The 19,159-nt window shown below is 35.0% G+C and overlaps 1 protein-coding gene across 3 annotated transcripts in view; it reads right to left on the bottom strand.

Annotated features, from left to right (window-relative positions):
• Positions 1–19,159, bottom strand: part of LOC116342667 (maternal protein pumilio-like) — a 182,428-nt gene that overhangs the window by 135,249 nt on the left and 28,020 nt on the right. For all 3 annotated transcript variants that reach the window (XM_031770363.1, XM_031770362.1, XM_031770361.1), the window contains exons 6-9: positions 18,678–18,813; positions 18,466–18,578; positions 12,704–12,908; positions 11,700–11,786 (exon numbers count right to left, since the gene is read on the bottom strand). In XM_031770363.1, the coding sequence (XP_031626223.1) occupies positions 11,700–11,786; positions 12,704–12,908; positions 18,466–18,578; positions 18,678–18,813 (541 nt within the window). The remainder of the gene's footprint in view (positions 1–11,699; positions 11,787–12,703; positions 12,909–18,465; positions 18,579–18,677; positions 18,814–19,159) is intronic.

A 19,159-nucleotide genomic window follows, 5' to 3' on the forward strand; every position in this document is an offset into this window, starting at 1 on the left:
TAACAAGTTTGTTCGGACCATGCATGCCATCATATTATTTATGGATGAGTTCATGTTATCGAGGAGACCGAGAGTGTTGTTCGGAATGATAGAGTATGCAGCTAAAAGAGAAATCCAATTTGAGAAACAATCGTTTGTGATGGCACTCTGTTTTTTTCTGTGCCATTAGAGTTATCAGCATGTTGCGCCGTACACCAAAATAGCACAAAATCAACCACAAGAGCGACATCCTTTATCATTTCGGCCTTCTCGTCATTTTAATTCCATCTAGAATTTCATTTCATTATATACAAGCCGCACATATAGATATACACATAAATGACACATGCCTGTGCTCGGTCAATTCAACATATTAGCAATTTCACTATCTCTTTCTCTCTTTTTCTCTTCATATGGATTTCATTTAATTTTCTTCTGTGCTTTTTTCATTCGTTTTATCATCTCGCATATTTCTGGTGATGCTTTTTCCTCATACCACATTTAACTTTATAGCTTCTCCATTGCTATGGCATTCATTAAACTGAATCGAAAGCAAGAGAGAGAGAAAAACATGAGTTTTTTGCTTATGAAAGAGCAAGAGGGCGCAAAAAAGCATTCAATCGCCTGAGTGACAATAAAATTAGAATATCGGTCGTGCATTGATAACGAGAAAGTGAAGAAAACCGAATATGATTGGACATCTTCATTGTCACATAGTCATACATACAATTCTCTAACACACACACACACAAATACCAGTTGGTAAATTGTAAGAAGAGAAGGACCATTTTTAATCAAGTTAAAGGCAATAAAGCATTGAAATGATCACAGCATGGCCGCAATTCGATGGCAAAAATTTTATTTCATTTCGTCCTAATATAAAACTGCCCCCGTAAAAACGCAAATGGAATGCTTTCACGAGCGGATCAGCAGAAAGAGAAAAAAAAATGAATACGATGAGAAAACGCCATGACACGTAATAAAAGAAAGCAAATTTAGTCTTGGTCGAATGAGACAGGCGATGACGATGGCACAGAAAAAAAATGCATTGTCGCTTGAATGATAATAGTGGGTAGAAATTCCATCACATATTTTCCGTGTATGTCATGTAATATTCAGCATTTTGTAGTCGATTAAATCGTTTCGTATGTTTTATGGGCCGAACGGAACAGAATGTTCATGAAACGTTTGTCAAGCGGAGAGAAATCGACAAACTTTCTAACGAAGTAAGACACTTTATTTCCCCCAGTGGAAATTATGATTTTGTCGTACTACTACCACATAATTTAGAAAAAAAGTATGCGCCTTTTTTCTACCGGTTAAATTGAGAAAAGTGTCATTCATTAAAGATACATTTTTTGAGTTCAAATAAGTTGAATGGTGCAGTCTGTTACGGTGCGTTGTGACGGTGACGGATTTTTTAAAGGTATTTTTCGTGTTTTGAGCATGGGTTACCCGTTTGCAGTACATCTACGCAGGATGATGCACATATATGCAACCCACAAAATGGTTTTTGTGGTTATCGTTGCAGAATGTGTTTTTCCTCAACAGATATATATATATACAAAACTTTTTCTACTTTTCACCAAATCGATTGCAACCGAACACAGTATTTCACTTCGCAAAAGTACGATACAGAAAATGGAAAAGTGCTGTTGTCATGTCTGTCTCATGTGGAGATTGCTGCAAGAGAGAATAAGGAACTTTTGGGATATTTGCACATTTTTCTCATTTTCCTTACTCATTCCTTTCATCAGACACCCCTCGTGTGTGTGTGTGCAATGCAAAACAAAATTCTGCACCCATTCAAACTTTATCGTCCAACAGATACGGACGTAACTGCACAAAGGCGATAAACTCTTTTCGAATACATACACACACAAACGTAAAATATTGCTACATGTTTTTGTGTGGTAAAATAGTCGATGAACAAAAGGAATAAAAGTAAAAAAAACTCGAATAAAACTTCATTTATTTTGACATATGCATGAATGTGTACGCAATAAAGTTCAATTTGTTTCGGAGCGGCAGACGGTGAAAAACACACACACACATAAACACACACAGAGAGAGAGAGAGAGAGAGAGAGAGAGAGAGAGTTCTCAAGCAGTTGACAGCTTTTAGCTTTGGGACATGTATGAGTATCGTTATCTACAACCTTTCCATGTAATATATTTCATTGTCGATGTTGTTGATATTGTTGTTTCTTTTTTGCGTGTGCACGAGTGTGAAGGTAAGTATCACCGGGTGTCGAAAACGAAAGCATCAAAATCTTCGATTCGAAATGGTTTTGAGGAAATTAGATGCAAAATAAAAATGGAGAAAAAGATCATTTTTGTACCCGGAATGACCTCAAGTGACATTCGAATAGCATACAATACTAGCACCAAACACACTTATCTTCTATATAATTGTTTTGTGAATGTTCGAAGTTTTTCCTGTGTATTAAAAAAAAAACTTCTTTACAGTTGGCACCGCATTAGTGTCGTATTTTCACATCGCAATCGATATACAAATGAATAGAAAAACACTTTCCGGCTTTTAGTTCCATAAGCGCAGTACACCAAGTCGTTTCCATTTTTCATACTTTAACATCTTTACACACACACACACACACACCCTCCAACATTTTAGTGCTATATTTTTTTATGATTGAAGTTTGTGTGAGTGTGTATGAGCGTCTTTTATTGTTTGTAAGACTTTTCCATGGGATTTTCAATAAAAAGTCCTTACGATGTGTCGGTCGTATTAAAAAATGGAGATAGTTTGAGATAGAGAGAGAGAACTCAAACAAAATGTGGAACAAAATGAAAAATGTCGATAACATGCAATCAAATTAAATGGAAAATATTGAAGAAAAACCAATATTTTTATTGATGGCATTGGAAAGCATTTGTCGATTGCGAGCGAACTAGTAGAAGTGCACACCTTTCAAATGCCTTTTAAAGGAATCAAATTGTGGCTGTATGTAGTTCCTGTTGAATGCATTTAGTTATAATATCATTCCATATGTAGACAAAGTATTCGATGGCGACTATATTTATTATTATTTTAGCATTTGAGTGTTTTGAGTGTCTGGGTTTTTGTCGTCAACGAGCAAATGATGGGTCTTGGCATGTTGAATGAACATGATTTTCTCTTAACATCGAGTCTATCATTTCGAAACATTTTTATTACAATGACATTTATTTTCCGCTGTTGTTTATTATTACCAGCACTTGATATTACTATACTATATTACTATAGCAGATGCTTTTCACTAATGGCAATTTCAAGTTATTGTTTTTTGCATTTGCTTTGGTGCTTGTGTGCAATAATGCTTTTTCTCGACTCGTTGGACAATTTGATTACAATGTTCGGTGCGAAATTAAGTGAAATTTGCAAAATTAAAGAAACCAGACTGCTGGTGTAAAGGATAATTTGATGACCAAAGGCATTTAACTTGATCAAAGCTTGAGACATTTTTTGTTTGTTGGTTGGTTTTAAAATCAAATCCATTAAAATGTGCAGCCATTTCATCGAATGTTCGAATTTAATTATTGGAAAAAATTTACGATATAAAAATTGCTATTATCGTTTAATGTTCCGCAGCGTTCATAATTTAAAAGATTCGAAATGCGATTGGGCTGTGGCCGAATCAACGACAACAATTGCTCAGCTTTTAACAATTTATCATAATTTCTAGTTTGCAGACATAAAACTGTTTTTATTTTCCTCTACATTGGGTAATTGTTTATGAACAGTACAAATAAATTTATTGAACCAAATCCAAATAGCGTTCGCTCTTCCATAATATTTACTTTGTTTTAACGCCCTCCAAATTATCAGCGACTATGATATATAGACCCACACACACACTTATTTATAAACAAAAACACAAACATCCGATTGACCTTTTTGGCAACATTGCAATTTAATGATAAGAATTTCGAACTAATGCTATATAATATTGACGACCAAAAACTATAAATTCCCAGAATTCGAATTACCCGCTTTCTGTTCGTAAACTGGCACAATACAACATGCAAGTGTCCAATGTAATTATTACAAGGATTGCCAGTTTGTCTTGATTTTAACTAGAAAAACACAATCGCACAGGCATTGTGTCATTATGTTGCGTATACATTGATTCTATTTGCGTTGACGCATACCAACAATTTTGAAGAAGAAGAAGACAAAACTGGATATGTTGAGTATAAGAGACCGAATTTGCTCCAATTTCTTGTTAATTGCACCACTTGAACAATACAAATCTCAAGTGCTCTTAAACTAGCTCAATTAGCAATTTGTGACAATGTGCCTGTGTTAAACAACATACAAAGACACAGTGTTGAACAACATACAAAGAACTCTCGCTCATATAAGCCAAATTCGCGCACACAATGGCTTGCGGCGGGGACACAGTCAGCCAATGTGATAAATTCAAATCAAGATAGTGTTTAACAAAGCGAAAATTCCACACTATCTGTCACGCTTGGCAAAAATTATCGTCGCATCATCGTTCGCCCAACAGCCAAAACAAAAATTCGCCTATACAACGTTGGCAGCTGATTTAATTTTATATCTCTAATACTGAACCATTTATTATTCAATTTTTATTTGTTTCGATCATTTGAAGTGAAAGATGCGATTTTGGATCGGAGTTGATGCAATTTATTTTTTATTGCATCATATTTTTTCTCTCTCAAAACACATTTTTCAATGGAGCAATAATAATACGACCACACATTATGCAATCCCACCCAAAATGCACATCTTCGTAACGCAATTTGGTTTTTGTTCTCAATGTGCTGATTTTGTTTATCTTTTTGCGTTTTTATAAAATTGGAACGGAAATTTAGCCCGATGCCATTTCCTTGAATAAAAAATACTGTTGTGAGCATTAAATTGAATGCAAAAAAAACCAACCGGAAAAAATACGGGACAAAAATCAGTGCGAATTGAGGTCATGTGGTTGAAAAAAAGAGAGTACTGCTGCCGCTGCATCACAAGTCAAATGTCAAATGAAGACTTTTCGCTTTTTGACTCTAGAGTTGCTATTTTTTCAGCAGAAAGTTCACAAAACATTGCTGAACTGCGCACTCATGAGCTGCAGATTCGGTACTTCATTTTTTTTTCAGCACAAAAGAAAGGGATGGCACAAAAACGACGAGTCGTTTTTGTTGCTTACTTGTTTTAATGCGTGTAGCGTCTGTTTTTAAATCGCTCGATTTACAAGTTTGTGAATTTTTGAAGCATCATAATATCGAAAATTAAACCACAAAATGCAAAGAGTGAGAGTGACTTTGGGCAGAGAGAATGCGCATTCTTCGGATGACGTCAATTCCACTAATAGCCACAAGTGTTTCAAAGTATAGTTCATTTTCTTCAGACTGCTGTACCACACAAAATGTCCTTTAGCTAAATTTATCCGAAGAATGCTTACACTCGCTTGGAAAATCGAGTTCGAGTACAAAGTAAATGTTATAAAATAGTTCGTATAACCGACAAAAGCTAAATGCTTGACAAGAATTTTCAGGAAATTATTGGATTTTCCATATGCGTTCAAGACCAAACCGAAGATGAACAGAAAGACTTAAGATTCTATTTACTTCGTCTTTGGTTCGAAATTTTAATAAAGTTTTCACATTGATAAAACTATTGCCAAGAACCGAGATCATGAAATAACATCTGATAAAGATGTCGAACATGCGACATCACAATGCTCCTTCGTTGCAAACAGGATTCAGCATTGATTTGAATATATCAAATGTCTAAACAAACTCTGCTTGCAAATGCACATGATATCGATTTTCTCAACATATCACATCTCACATCAGTATGCAAACACTAAAACAGAACTTTACATAACTTTCAATCCTTGCGTTCGGAGAACCTGTTTACGTGTACTTTTATTACACAACAACGAAGAGATCAGAGAGTGAGTGGGATATCGAATGTAGTATAGAGCGGATGACGATGTTTAATATCGAATTAGCAAGTTTGTGCAATGTACATCGTATGTGTTTGTGGTTGCACGTGATTGCTGATCGCGTTTACATCCGAAGTCCCGCGCGACTTGAGCATTATATGAAATCTCCTCCAATCCCATTTCAACTTTAGCCATCTCTAATACATATACACCAATGGATGAAATGTGAAATCGTAAAGTATCCAAGTTAAACTGTGCATACAAATTCACTGGAGAGTGCCAAATCCATTTGAAACAGTTTTCAAAAGCTGAAATCCACAATTTTATTATTGACTGTTTTGGACGTTGTTGCTCGTTTTTTTTAAAGCCCACGGTAAATTTTCATCCAAATGGACGGACAACTGCTGAATGTATTTTATTACTAATGGAAAGTCCACTCTGTATAAATGAATAATGACCTAGGTCAGTAGAGTGTAATCCCAGCATTTAATTCGAAGGTATTTGTGCTAATTCCCTTGTTTAAATGCTTGTTATTCGCATCGATCGAGGCATTAAATATACATATAACATGCTAAATGTACAATTGTATATACATACACTTGAAATTTGCATTTTATTTATTTCCAAAATCAAAATACACGAAAATGATTCTAATTGCGAAATGTTATTAGTTTAGATATTCATAAACAGGCATCATCAATAGCAACTATATATAGTCGAAATGTTACCAACCTCCGCACTAAAATAAATCTTCAGACACCGATTACTTGAGTACGAGAATTCTCCTTACACTTTTGATTTATGTAAATTATTTTGGAAAATGTCAATTACATTTCCTGTGCACATTAACTAGTACAATAGGATTGAAAATGGAAAATGATTCAACAGGAAAAATCAATACTTGTCTTTAAATGACACGTTCACATCTTCGAATCTTAGTATTTTTCGATTTTATCATATCGAAATTATGTAAATTGGATTAGAATAATGACGCATGATGCTTTGAATTAAAACATTTTTGATGAATCTAAGAACTAAGTGCTAATGTGTTTCGATGAATTCACATGAAAAGGGGATTTTTTTTATAATAACTAATAACTGAAGATGTGAAAACTTAACGGTTTTCAATAGGCTTTTTCGATTGATTGATTTTGGAGCGGTGTAATAAGTCATTCGTTCATTAAAGTTTTGTACTTCAAAGTGCGAAAATATATGCAACTAATGATAAACCATTGGATTTGTTTACGCTGACCTTAGTCCTATGTAAATATATATAGTACAATAGCATATGCAAATGTGTGCCGATAATTTGTACACATCACTATGAATCCCGTCACACAAAGACAGAGTGCAGCATTCATGTTAATATTAATGTTCGTAATTTATACGTTTATTAAATGTTTACGCTGCAATGATTTTCCCCAAAGACGAATGAATGACTTCGGAGGATTTTACATTCATGATTCGATTGGTATCTCACGCATGCTCCTTGTGTATGTCTACTTGGCTGCTTTTTAAAAATGGGCAAATGTAACCTTTTATTATTATTATTTTCATTTTCGGATGCGAGCATTCATTTCAAAATCCATTTCGAAAATGTATTCGTACACAGGCACGGCGAACCATTCACATTTAAATGCCAATAAATGCACATACATGTTTTGTTTCTTAGCTTTCCTCAAAAGATTTCCGTTTTTGATGGTTGGCTCAAATTGAAGAAACGAGGTAAAAAGAACAAAACAAACGAAGCGCGCAACAGCCATACAATATCTTTACAATTGCAACGATGCATTGAACAATGTGCCAGTTGAGAAAAAGAAACAATTTTCTACTAAAAGGAATAATAATAAAAACAACAACAAGACAATGAACAGCGGAAAAAAAGCGAAACATCGTGTGTTTGATTAAAGGGAAAGAAATAGGTGTTACTTAAATACCTAGAACACAAACGATGCGTTCAAGCATACCAACACAAATAGCGGCAGTGGCAACAATATCAAGCAAGCATTTATGTGTGCTTTCTCAACGGTGAAGAGTGTGTGCGACGAGCATTACGCATTCATAATTAGGTAACGAACGTGCACAATAATCGCGAGTGTGCAAAACCAAAGTCTCGCTCATTCACTCACATGCTCACTGCAATTGCATGCAAAAAATGTTTTTACTGATTTCAAATTCAATTTCCAATCCGTATTTAGAGAATATTACCCTTTCACAACGAAAAAAAAACCGAAAATACAAGCCCCGCACATCAAAATATACTATACATTCATTCTGTTAATTTATTTTCACCATAAATATGTGACCATGACCGTTTCAAAATCTCATCGGATTGTGGTGTGTTGTTATTTTCGTTCAATTTTGCGGCAGCCGTTCTACATGTACCTTCAGCAATTGTTATTCAAAGTTCGAATGGTTGCTTTTGATCGCGCGCTCAACGCACAGATCATGAAACACGGTCATTATGCACGAGTAGATAATTTAATGAACGATGCATACATGCTACACTCTTTGCAAAGAAAAAAAATAAAAACATCCACACATATCGTGAATAAATTATTCACTTCACTTCCAATGCGTGATTCACTTGGCTTCGCTCACATTCGACGAGAAATGATACGCTAAACAAAATAATCAGGCGAACCATTTTCACCAGAAAATCGGATAGAGAGGAAATGCGATGCGTTTTTTCGTGTTGTTTTCTGTTTCGATCATCGCTTCATATTCACTTGATTTACGGCCTCGGCCAAGTCAATGTGTGTAGAACCGATGTGTCGCATATTAAGCAGGAGAAATGTGTGTGTGCGTGCTCACTATTCACCGATAATACTGATTTCAGATTTTTCACTTCATTTTCATCGTGCGCGCATTTTCACAACAACTAATTAGCGCGTCGTCTACTGAGCACGGTTGCTATTTCAGTTGGTTTTGTTCGTGGTTTTTTTCGGTATGCAAACCGTGACACACATATGTTTGAATCGCACAATGATCGATGCCTGAAAACACTCTTTTTTTTCTTCAGAAAAGTGTAAAATTGTCGAATCGTACGGAGATACTTGATTCGCCTTTCTTTCTTTCTCTATCTCATGCTTTTCCTCTTTCGTTTTATTTGTTGCTTCCAGACAATATATTGAACTAACTGGTCATTTGAGCTGACAGTACGTTAGCCAGCTAAATGGACTAAAACAATACAAGTTATTGTTTTAATGAACAATCACTGCTATTAAAACAAGAAAAGTGATTCATCATTAAAACAATAACGTCTATTGTTTTAGCCCATTTAGCTGGCTAACGTACTGTCAGCTCAACTGACCAGTTAGTTAAATATATTGTCTGGTTGCTTCACAAGACAAAACGATAAAATGTGAAAAGAGCCGTTCTATTCTGACATGTGACACCGTTCCTGTTTTTGTTTGTTATTCAATTACTTGCAGGCAAAATGCGACACCAAGACCTGTTCATGCCATCACCATTCTAATGTGTTTTTAAAAATAGCCGAATGGTCCGAAAACTTCATTTCGAAATTGTTTGTCTCGCAGTGTGAATGACATAAAGAAGAAGAAGAGGAAGCAAATACACAAAATAGAAATAAATTCTCCATTGGAATGCTGCGCCAGAATGCGCGTATCTACGTGGCTTCTATTCTCGTTTTCTTTTTACTTTGAAATGTGGGGGATTGATGCAGATTTTAAATGAATCTAAAAAGTGAAAACCAAAACAAAATGCTGTCACGAATTTTTATTCAGATCATTCGATGAAAATATGGTGACACATTTTTAAATTATTAAATTGATTCTCATTTTCTTTTTTCATTTCGCTGCTCGGCGAAAATAATCGTAAGACACATTCATTTAATTCTTTTTGAATGACATTCGCACGAATTTTGCCATTTCTTTTTCTTCTTATGTCTTTATCTCATAGCGAGCAGAGAATCCAATTAGTTTGTTCGTAATCCTTTTCATAAGTCTTAAACAAAAGCATCACTTCACCCAAAAAATGTCCATCACTCGCTCATTAGCAATGTTGCAGATCGAATGAAAAGAAAATCTATTCATTAATATTGACGGATAAAAGAAATCGTCAAATTTTTGAGCTCAACGGAATTTATTGGAAGCATTTTCAAAAGAAATGACCATCTCATTTCAGAATCTAATGAAGTTTTATGTGATCTCGTTACTTCGCACGATATAAATAATCAGAAGCTGAGACTGAAGAGTGTATATCAAGAGAGTGTAACAAATTGAAATTGTCACATTCTCCAACAAACCTTGACAGAACAGATGTTTTATTTTTTTCGAAAAATCGAAAAAAATACACAAAGCGATGAATAGAGAGATTGAAACTCTACTAGCAACATAAAAATCATGGCAAAGTTAGTATAGATCGAATCGTATTTCAAGTTTTGACTGGAGACTGGACTATGGCCAAAAGATTGATAACGGTTTATAGGATCTTATATGTGACATGGTACTTTATGGAAACATTTTAAGAATAGAGTAGAATCTCTTCGAATAATATACACCCAACTCATTTATCATTTGCATTGTATTGAGCCACTTGTAAATTGGATTGAGTTGTAGTCCGAGTGAGCGAGAATCTCCATTTATGACCGAGAAAAATCACAACAAAAAACAATAAGCCAATAGATTGAGAAGACTGCTTATAAATATATGCAAACAAACAGATTGGTTTGAAATGCATATAATAAATAATGAAATTGGGTATGAATTATGGTGACAAACAGCATTTGTAGCTGTATTTTTTGTGTATGCTGTTCTGCATGGATGAGATACAATGTTAGTGGAAAACAATAAATATTGAGCTATTTCTGTGTCAGGCGGAGATTGCAAATTTTGTGTGTGAGAGAGAGAGGCGGTCAGCAGTCAAAATACATTGTCATTGTTGGTTTGAAATCGAGGCAAACAGTAACAAACGGCTGACAAATATTTGATTTAAGAGCAAATTGTAGTCGTACAGATAGAATAGACAAGTTGAAAGAAAAATTGTGATGGGCATGAACTCATTTCATCTTTACTACTACACTTCTACAATATTGAATCAAACGAAAAATGTGTTGGCTTCATTTTATTAATGGAGAGAAAGACAGACAGATAGCCAGTTATGTATTGCTTTAGAAAATTGATGAATTAACGCGTGAAAATGAGAAACATGTCATTCAAAATAGGTCCGCATTTTTCCGTTTTTTTTCCCAGCTGAAAGATAAAAGCCGATTTGGCATGTTTTCGTTCTAGATATCGTAGCACGGTGCATTGACAACGAAAAACTAACGTTCGCATAAATGAAATTATAATAAAAACCAAACAAAAGGGGAAAAGTTTGTGGATGACGAACAATGTCACTAACATGAGACATAAGCTGACGATGGATGCGAACAGAAAAAAAAGGAACGAGTTAAAGAAGATAAACATTTTATGCGAACGAACATAATTGAGTAAATATTTAATCAAGTTTTGTCGAAAAAACGAAAACAATGTAAATACCGAAGTGAAAATAGGAAATTTTTGATCAGAAAGTCACACATTTCCGTGAATACGATATCTATCGCTCACGTTGCTCGATAAAATGACTTTGCTTGTGCGTCTTCAGCATTTGTGTTGTTGTACTTGAATATGTTTAATTGGTTGGCTATCGGTATGTATCTATTTGGAATATCTCCCGTCAAACATACTGCTACTTTTATTCAATCGATTGATATAGAATTGCTCCTTCTTTATTTTGTTCGATCAACGTGTTCGCTGCCCATGGGCAACAGTTTGTGTGTATAATTTTTTTCCGCAAAATCACTCACCTGTACATCAAAATTGTGCTGTTGCTGCAGCAAAGCGGCAGACGAATCCATCGAGTTGTGCCCTTGCGGTTGATTTACCATCGAATTCTGTATGCGTGTGGTAAGAATAGATGTTATATGTATAAATATTCTTGGAAATGCATTCAACCTTACAAATGACTAAGCTACTGTCACATTCCACCGCAACACCTCATGCGAACATATTCGTCAATTTAAATTTTCTATTTGATTCCGTACAAGCCTTATGTTATCTCTCAATAATTGCGGTCACATGATCGATTCCAAATTAATTGTTAACATTTTGCTCAATATTTACCAGTGAGGGCAAAACCCCGAGTAGAAATGCGATTAAAAAAGATTAACCAAACATTGATTCATTTATCTCTGACCATTGAGAGCAAAAGAGCGACAGAGACCATTTGCTAATTAATACGAACCACACGAAATGTGCATCTCGTACATTCAAAACGTCCGCGTTGCCATAGGTTTCCAATTAGAAAATGTAATTATCCATTTCGAACAATTTAATCATTGTAATATCGTTTCCCATTTACAGTTAGTTGAACATCGAACGAATTATCGCCGATGACGATTTGAACAGAATTTTGCAAACGACGCAATTGAAATATGTGTACAAGTGAAAACTGCAACTGAGATAAGAAAAATCAAATCGCTACGATTGCGAGTTAGTTGTTTATTTACATGTGAATGGAGTGTGTAAATGGTTGAATCTCGAAATTTAAATGACCCGTTTGCAAGTTGTGAATAATTTATTATTTGTAACAAAGCTATATAATGTAGCAAAGGATACGCAATGCAAGCAACCTCTTCTCCTGATAACTGTGTAAAATACGAGAAAAGAGTTACTTGCAGAAATCATTATGACCAAAAAATGGTGGCGAAAACGCTGTCGGACGAAAAGTGTAATGCGTAACTCTGTCTGGTGAAATGTGAACATGTGCAATGTATTTATTATTACGATGGGAATAAATGATAAATTATACCTGCGGCACTTGGAGTCCACCATTCATAACTGGTCCTTGCATCTGATGATGAAGCGGTGGATGGTATGGCATGTCCATGTTTGTATTGGTGTTCAGCATGTGTTGAAAATGTTGCTGATGAAAATTATTTGTGGTTGGATCGAGCAACATTTGTGGACGAGAAATCGTTTCATCGGGCGATGGTTGACGGGAACCAGGTGTACGGCTGAAATGAAAAATACATGAATCATTTGATGAATGCGGGAAAACATCAAAAATCCTCCTCAGTTCATTTTCATATTATTACTGTAAGCATGAAGGAAATTAAGGACACACATATTATTACATGTATATATTTTACCAACGGATTTAGTTTGATACATGAGAATTATGCCATTGTTTACATTGTACGAAAAACAAGCAAAGGAATTAAACCACATGACATCTCTTTATTCCAATATAACCAATAATTTCATTGTTTACATATGAAACCAAGTTTAATGTGAATTTTATATTTACGTAGAAAATGTTACTATGTAGCCTATTCAATTTGAGAGAGAAATATAAATTATTTTCATTTAGCTTGTGCACACACCACATCGGGCGACATCTGGTGCTTACATCGTAAAACTTTTGAATGCTTTCATTCATACGAAGCTTAAAGTTTTGTGTGAATGTACATTGTGAATGAGCCGTTCAAAGCACATGTATAGATATAAAATGTAAATTTGCAACAAAGATAGCATAGAATTACGTGGATTTTTCATTCTCATTTATTTTACATACAGACATAAATCAACACTGAAATGAGTGACATAACATGAAATAGGATGTTATACTCTTTGTCCCAAAATATTTACTTTTTTTGTCGCTGGTTTTGACCAAATATTTTGCCAGTAAGTTGGTAATTTTCAATGTTTTAAATTAACAAACTTTTAACAATTAGAATATTTGACAAAAGTGAATGAAAGTAATTAACTGAATCCTTCGGTTTGTACTATTCTGTTGTGTAAGATTGTGTTTCGACAAAAAGTAATGAACCGAGCAATGAGAAAGTTTCTAGTACATCAAGTTTAAAACGATGTCGTAGTTGTCTCGTATTTTAGTTACTATCAAGATATAATATGGCAAGATTTTATTTGAGATCTTTTTATAACTCTCTACTACGGTTGTTTTTTTGTTGCATTGCGTGTGTTTGCAATATTTTCGTTTTCAACCCAGAATGTTGGCAAAACTTATTTTCCACATAGTTGTCACGTCGGCTTTGTGCTAACATGGGTGAATACGAGAGCGCAATGCACCCATTTCAGGAATGGAAGCGAATGAGCGTGTGCGCGAGCGATTGTTGCCAAATGTCGTCGTTATCGTCGTCGTTGAAATTGCATGGGGACAACTGTAATTTGCATTTATTTATTCTAAGAAAGCGAAAATCCAAAATATGTGCTTTGTACATTTTCTGTTTTTAGCTACGATGATGAGCGACGCGAAAAATATATACATATTGCCGTTACTGCTGGTGTTGTCTGTCAGCCACGATATGCTCTCGGCTCATCATTGCGTTGAGCGTTCTTAGAGAGTGCGGAATGCATTTGTTTCTCGATTTTTTTTTCTATTTCATAATGTGTTCCCACTATTCGAATAGAGAATATTCGCCTCCATTTTTTTCCAGTCTCGACTCACAAGACACACTCTCTCGAGAGAAAAAGAATGGTAAAGAGATAAAGAAATTTATGTTATTGCGCGAATTGAATCCAATTAGCATATTTGCAGAGCGTTGATTTTTCGCTCAAGTCCAATTGAAACCTCATTTGAATGAGGTGTTAATTTCAGTGCCGATTAAATCGTTATACAGAAATGGAAGAAATAATTCAAAGAGAGACAGAAATGTTGAGCACGAATGGCAGAGCAAATTCTTGAGAGAGAAATTAAAAGAACAAAAAATTCAAAACAATTCGTTTGTCTATCCAGCAGCTAGAGAATAAGTTAGAAAAAGTTGAATACTTGCAAATGTGCTAGTGAATAGTGGTGAAAATTGAATCGATAAAGCGAATAGCAACGAAAAGAATAAAATAATAAAAAATACATCTATTATGAGACGAAGATTATTATTTTTGTTGCTGAATTTGCAGTTTTAAACGGCACTTTAAACGCGTTGCCATTCATTCTTTCTCCTCCTCGAGCCACTTGAGAGTGGCTTGGATGTGTATCTATCTCTATGCAATATTATGCAAAGCCTTATACCAAACCTCAGCCCAACAAAATCGTTCATGGTACAAAAAAAAATGATTGTTGTTGTAGAATGTTTGAACGAACGAAAAAAAACGGCTTAATCGCTTTTGCGAATGAATTGATGTCGATGTGCTTCGTACATTTGTCGCAGTAACAGCAGCAGCATTGCACGCGCGCTCTGGCTCGATTTAGGGCTTGGTTATTATTTGATGGGAAAACATTCTAATATCTTGGAAAATTCGCGAATATGTGAATGAAATTGTGATTTATGTGTTTGATTTTCATGCACATGATTTGTATGTCACACACACACCAAAAGTCTGTCGTTAGCATATTACATAAAACCTCAAACAAAGCGATCATAAATTGAATGCAATTCCGAAAACTACGCGAAACTTTCGCTTGCGAATGAAAAGCGAAAAAGAGCAATCACTCTTTTACCGGGTTCTCGTAATTTATTCAACTGTCATATCAATGAAATTGCTTTACATTATATGCCGAAGATGAATTTACGCATTGAAACCGGAGACAACGGAGTTATTAAGAAGATTTCGTTTTTCCGGTGCTAATTTCGAGTTTGGAATTATAGAAGCTGGAAAGTGGAAAGCCAAACATCAATAATCTACCACCGTAAAATGTTGATTGCATAAGCCAAAAACCAGATAATATTTCAAGAATTCGAAGCGCTAACGCATTTAATAGCATAAAAATACATTTAATTACTCGTACAATATAATATCGAGATAAAGAGTGCATCTTGTCGTTAATTTTGTTGTTGTTGATCATGGCTATGCCAACAAAATAACCCGTGTATGTGAAGTGGAACACAGCACACAAAAAAATCACACTTTATCCGATGTGCAAATAAACATGATTTAAAGTTTGTAAATGATAATTAAACGCAAATACATAAAACGGTGTGCAATGCGCCGCCAAACACTCTCTGATTCGGCTGAAAGTGAATAACTCGTGCGCGCGTGAGCGATGAAGAGACATGCGACAGCCATCTAAATGCTCACAAAACATCATCATCATGTTTGTGTTTATATACATATAGACATATAAAGTGGATTCACTGTGCATACGAAGATGTAGCTAATAAGGTCATTAACTTTCGCAAACGCGCTTGTTCTATTCATTGTGTATTGCTTGAATCAATGCATGATTATTATTAAAAAACCGCGCTCAAGGCAAAAATGTCAGAATCGCGCTTTTGACATGCACATGTGAATATTATCGACTACGGATTAACGAACGAATATTGTGTGTATGTGATTTGTGTGCGTGTGTTCTTTTTTTCTTCTCAATTTTTGCATATAATTCGTTTTATGTTTGTGTTTCTCTATCAATTCTGGATGTGAAATGCACACATCCATCTCTCCGGCAAATGACGTTGACAATGTCCAAGTATTTGTGCTTTGGCAGTTTGCATGTCATATAATACCCTGGACGTCGAAACGATTTATGTACTTTTCTCATTCGTGTGACATCTAACATACTCTTGGAGTTGGGAATTGTTGCAAAGGCAATTGCTTTTTCAAAACGCGTACATGAGCAAGTGTGCATTTCTTGATTTATTCGCTGAAGCAGTACCATGAAACTCAGTCACAAATAGTATGTGTGTGTGTGTGCAGTGTACCAAGAAAATACTATGATTTATTCGAAATGTTTAGCATTGCATAAAGTCGTAACGAGAAGAGATTTGAAGTGTTAATCCTTCAAGCCTGGAAAAGTTCATTCGTTAGCAAAACTGTGCATTTCATACGTTCATAATTCAATCATGTATAATCTGAAGGCATTTTTGTACATATTTCAATCTAACTTTTTATTATTACTCTATGAGAGGAAAAAACTTCGAATCGTATGACTCATTCAGAATGACACCGTGTGTGTTCATAGTAATAGATGTGCGCGATTCGTTGATTGGTTGTATTTTTCCAATATATGAGTCGCACGACACGCGTTTATGTCAATTCAACAATTTCATACTGGCTTCTTTTCACGCAATAGCTTAAGCCACTTATTTCAACTGAGTGAAGCAAAAACAAAATGTATGCAAAGGATGTGCATATATAAACAGAACATAAGATGTGTGCAAACTTTTTTTTATGAGCGCAATTCGATGAAATCATTCATAAAGAAATTCGATCAATAAGATTTAGACGATGATATGATTTTTTTGCCGTAGGAATCATTATATTGTTAAAGTTTTGCGTGCAAGGCGAGCGAATTTTAAATTTATTCTTCGACAAATAGAGATGAGAAAAAAAACCTCATTTTCTACATGTTTATTGAAAATGCAGAAAAAAACGTTTTTATCGAAACAACTTGTTTTGGATTGTGATCGTTGTCGGCCATTTTAGACAGCATTGATTAAGCACCGTGAACACGTACTTAAAAAGCAAAATTGGATGCCATTTCATTGAATGAATCGTGGGCGATGCACAATAATAATAAATGAACTCTGAAGTGCCTGGAGAGCGGGTGCGATCATCGTCGTACACAATGATGGCCGAGAGCATGCCGCGCCAAAAACAATTTAATGGAAAAACACAAAAAAAGAGTATCAAACGAATCGCATCCGAACGATTGTTTGTGCGCAATGCGCTTTCGCTTAAAGCACGCGTTCATGCGTCCGTTCAACTACAATTTCAATTTATGTGTACGTAATATATGTATATACGATGTACACTGTTCATGTAAAGCATCGTTCCGCATAGACCTTGAACAAAACCAGTCGACTAAACTAATGTCAATGCCACAACAGTGCTAAAACGCATACGGTAACAACCGACAAGAAAAAAAATCGTAATAAAATTAACAACAATATTAACAAAGCGGCAGATGTAATGTGCGAATGTGCAAAGCCGAATACACAAAAACATAGACAGCGACCGCGCGGAAAAATCATCGAAAGTCGTGAATGAACGCCACCTCACTAGCATCATACGCGCGCGACTCGATTGTTCACATATACAGCAAAGATACACACAGCCTCCACAATACACTGATAAATCGGAGTTACCACATGAGAGAGCAAACAACTACACAATACCGATCAATGTGATCGGTTGCTTGAGAATTGGCATATGTATGCAGTAGTGGCATTGTCAACACATAAACACATCGAAAATTGTTAGTTTGACTATTTCGAACGTTTGTTGAAAGAAAAAAAAAACACGCGGTTTTCTTATTTATTTACATTTTCTGAGCTTTCACAGCTCAATCACTCTCTTTCGCTCTTTGCTTCTCTTAGTATAATCGACTGTATATTGTTGTATTTGTTGTGGGTATGATCGCGTGTTCTTTCATGCATAAGAGTGTTTTTGTATTAAAAAACTGCGTATAGAAGCCGGGATAGAGATAGTTATATATAGTCGATATAGACGCTGTATATTTATGCACGTCTAGTAATCGATTCGTTTGGATTATCATTGCGTGGTTTTAACTGCTCTAAAGGAATGAAAAGGCATGTTGCTTGCTTTACATGAAAAGTTGTTTGTCTGTCAATATATAAATTGTTATTATTATTATTATTATTGAATTTAACTTACTTGAATCCCTTGTCATCGTCAATGCCGTTAATGCCACCATTTGAAACTGGTTCATCTTTCTTCAGGCCATTTGTGTCGAATGGTGAACTTTCCTTTTCTTTCTCATCGGTCGTCTGTAAATTGAAAATAGAACAAAATTCTCGTAATTAATTATGAATAAAAGTCGCAAACGAATTAACTTGAAAGAAATTGTAAACGCCTTTTTCACTTACCTTATCATTTTCATCAAACTTCAGTCCTCGCAAACGCGATTCCATGTTTGACAATGGGCTCTCTTTGTTCGTGGGTGAACCACCCAAAACGTATTCCACCATTTTAACACCAAGACCGCCAGTCGAATCACGTGGACTATAAACAAAAACATTTTTAAATTTTTGAACAAAAGACAATTTTCAGTTGAAATGAAATCAAAGTTATTATTATAGTAAAAACATGCTTTCAACAAACTTTTCATTGAAAAAGTTAAGAATATGTATACAAATAGAAAGTAGCATTGCAGAGATTTTCGAAATCAAGTTGCCCACCACTTGATTGCCTCGCAAATATACTAGCAAATATACAAGTAACAACAAAATAAATATGCAGAATAAATTCGTTCGTTTTTTTATTCTATTTAATCTATTTACTTGTGTCCACTTGAAAGCGGTATTTTCAATTTTCGTTTGCATTGTGCTCTGTCTTCGTTTTGATCTAC

The sequence above is a fragment of the Contarinia nasturtii genome, unplaced genomic scaffold, assembly GCF_009176525.2.
Source record: "Contarinia nasturtii isolate CC-2019 unplaced genomic scaffold, AAFC_CNas_1.1 Cnas_scaffold_864, whole genome shotgun sequence".
In the NCBI taxonomy this organism is placed as follows: domain Eukaryota; kingdom Metazoa; phylum Arthropoda; class Insecta; order Diptera; family Cecidomyiidae; genus Contarinia; species Contarinia nasturtii.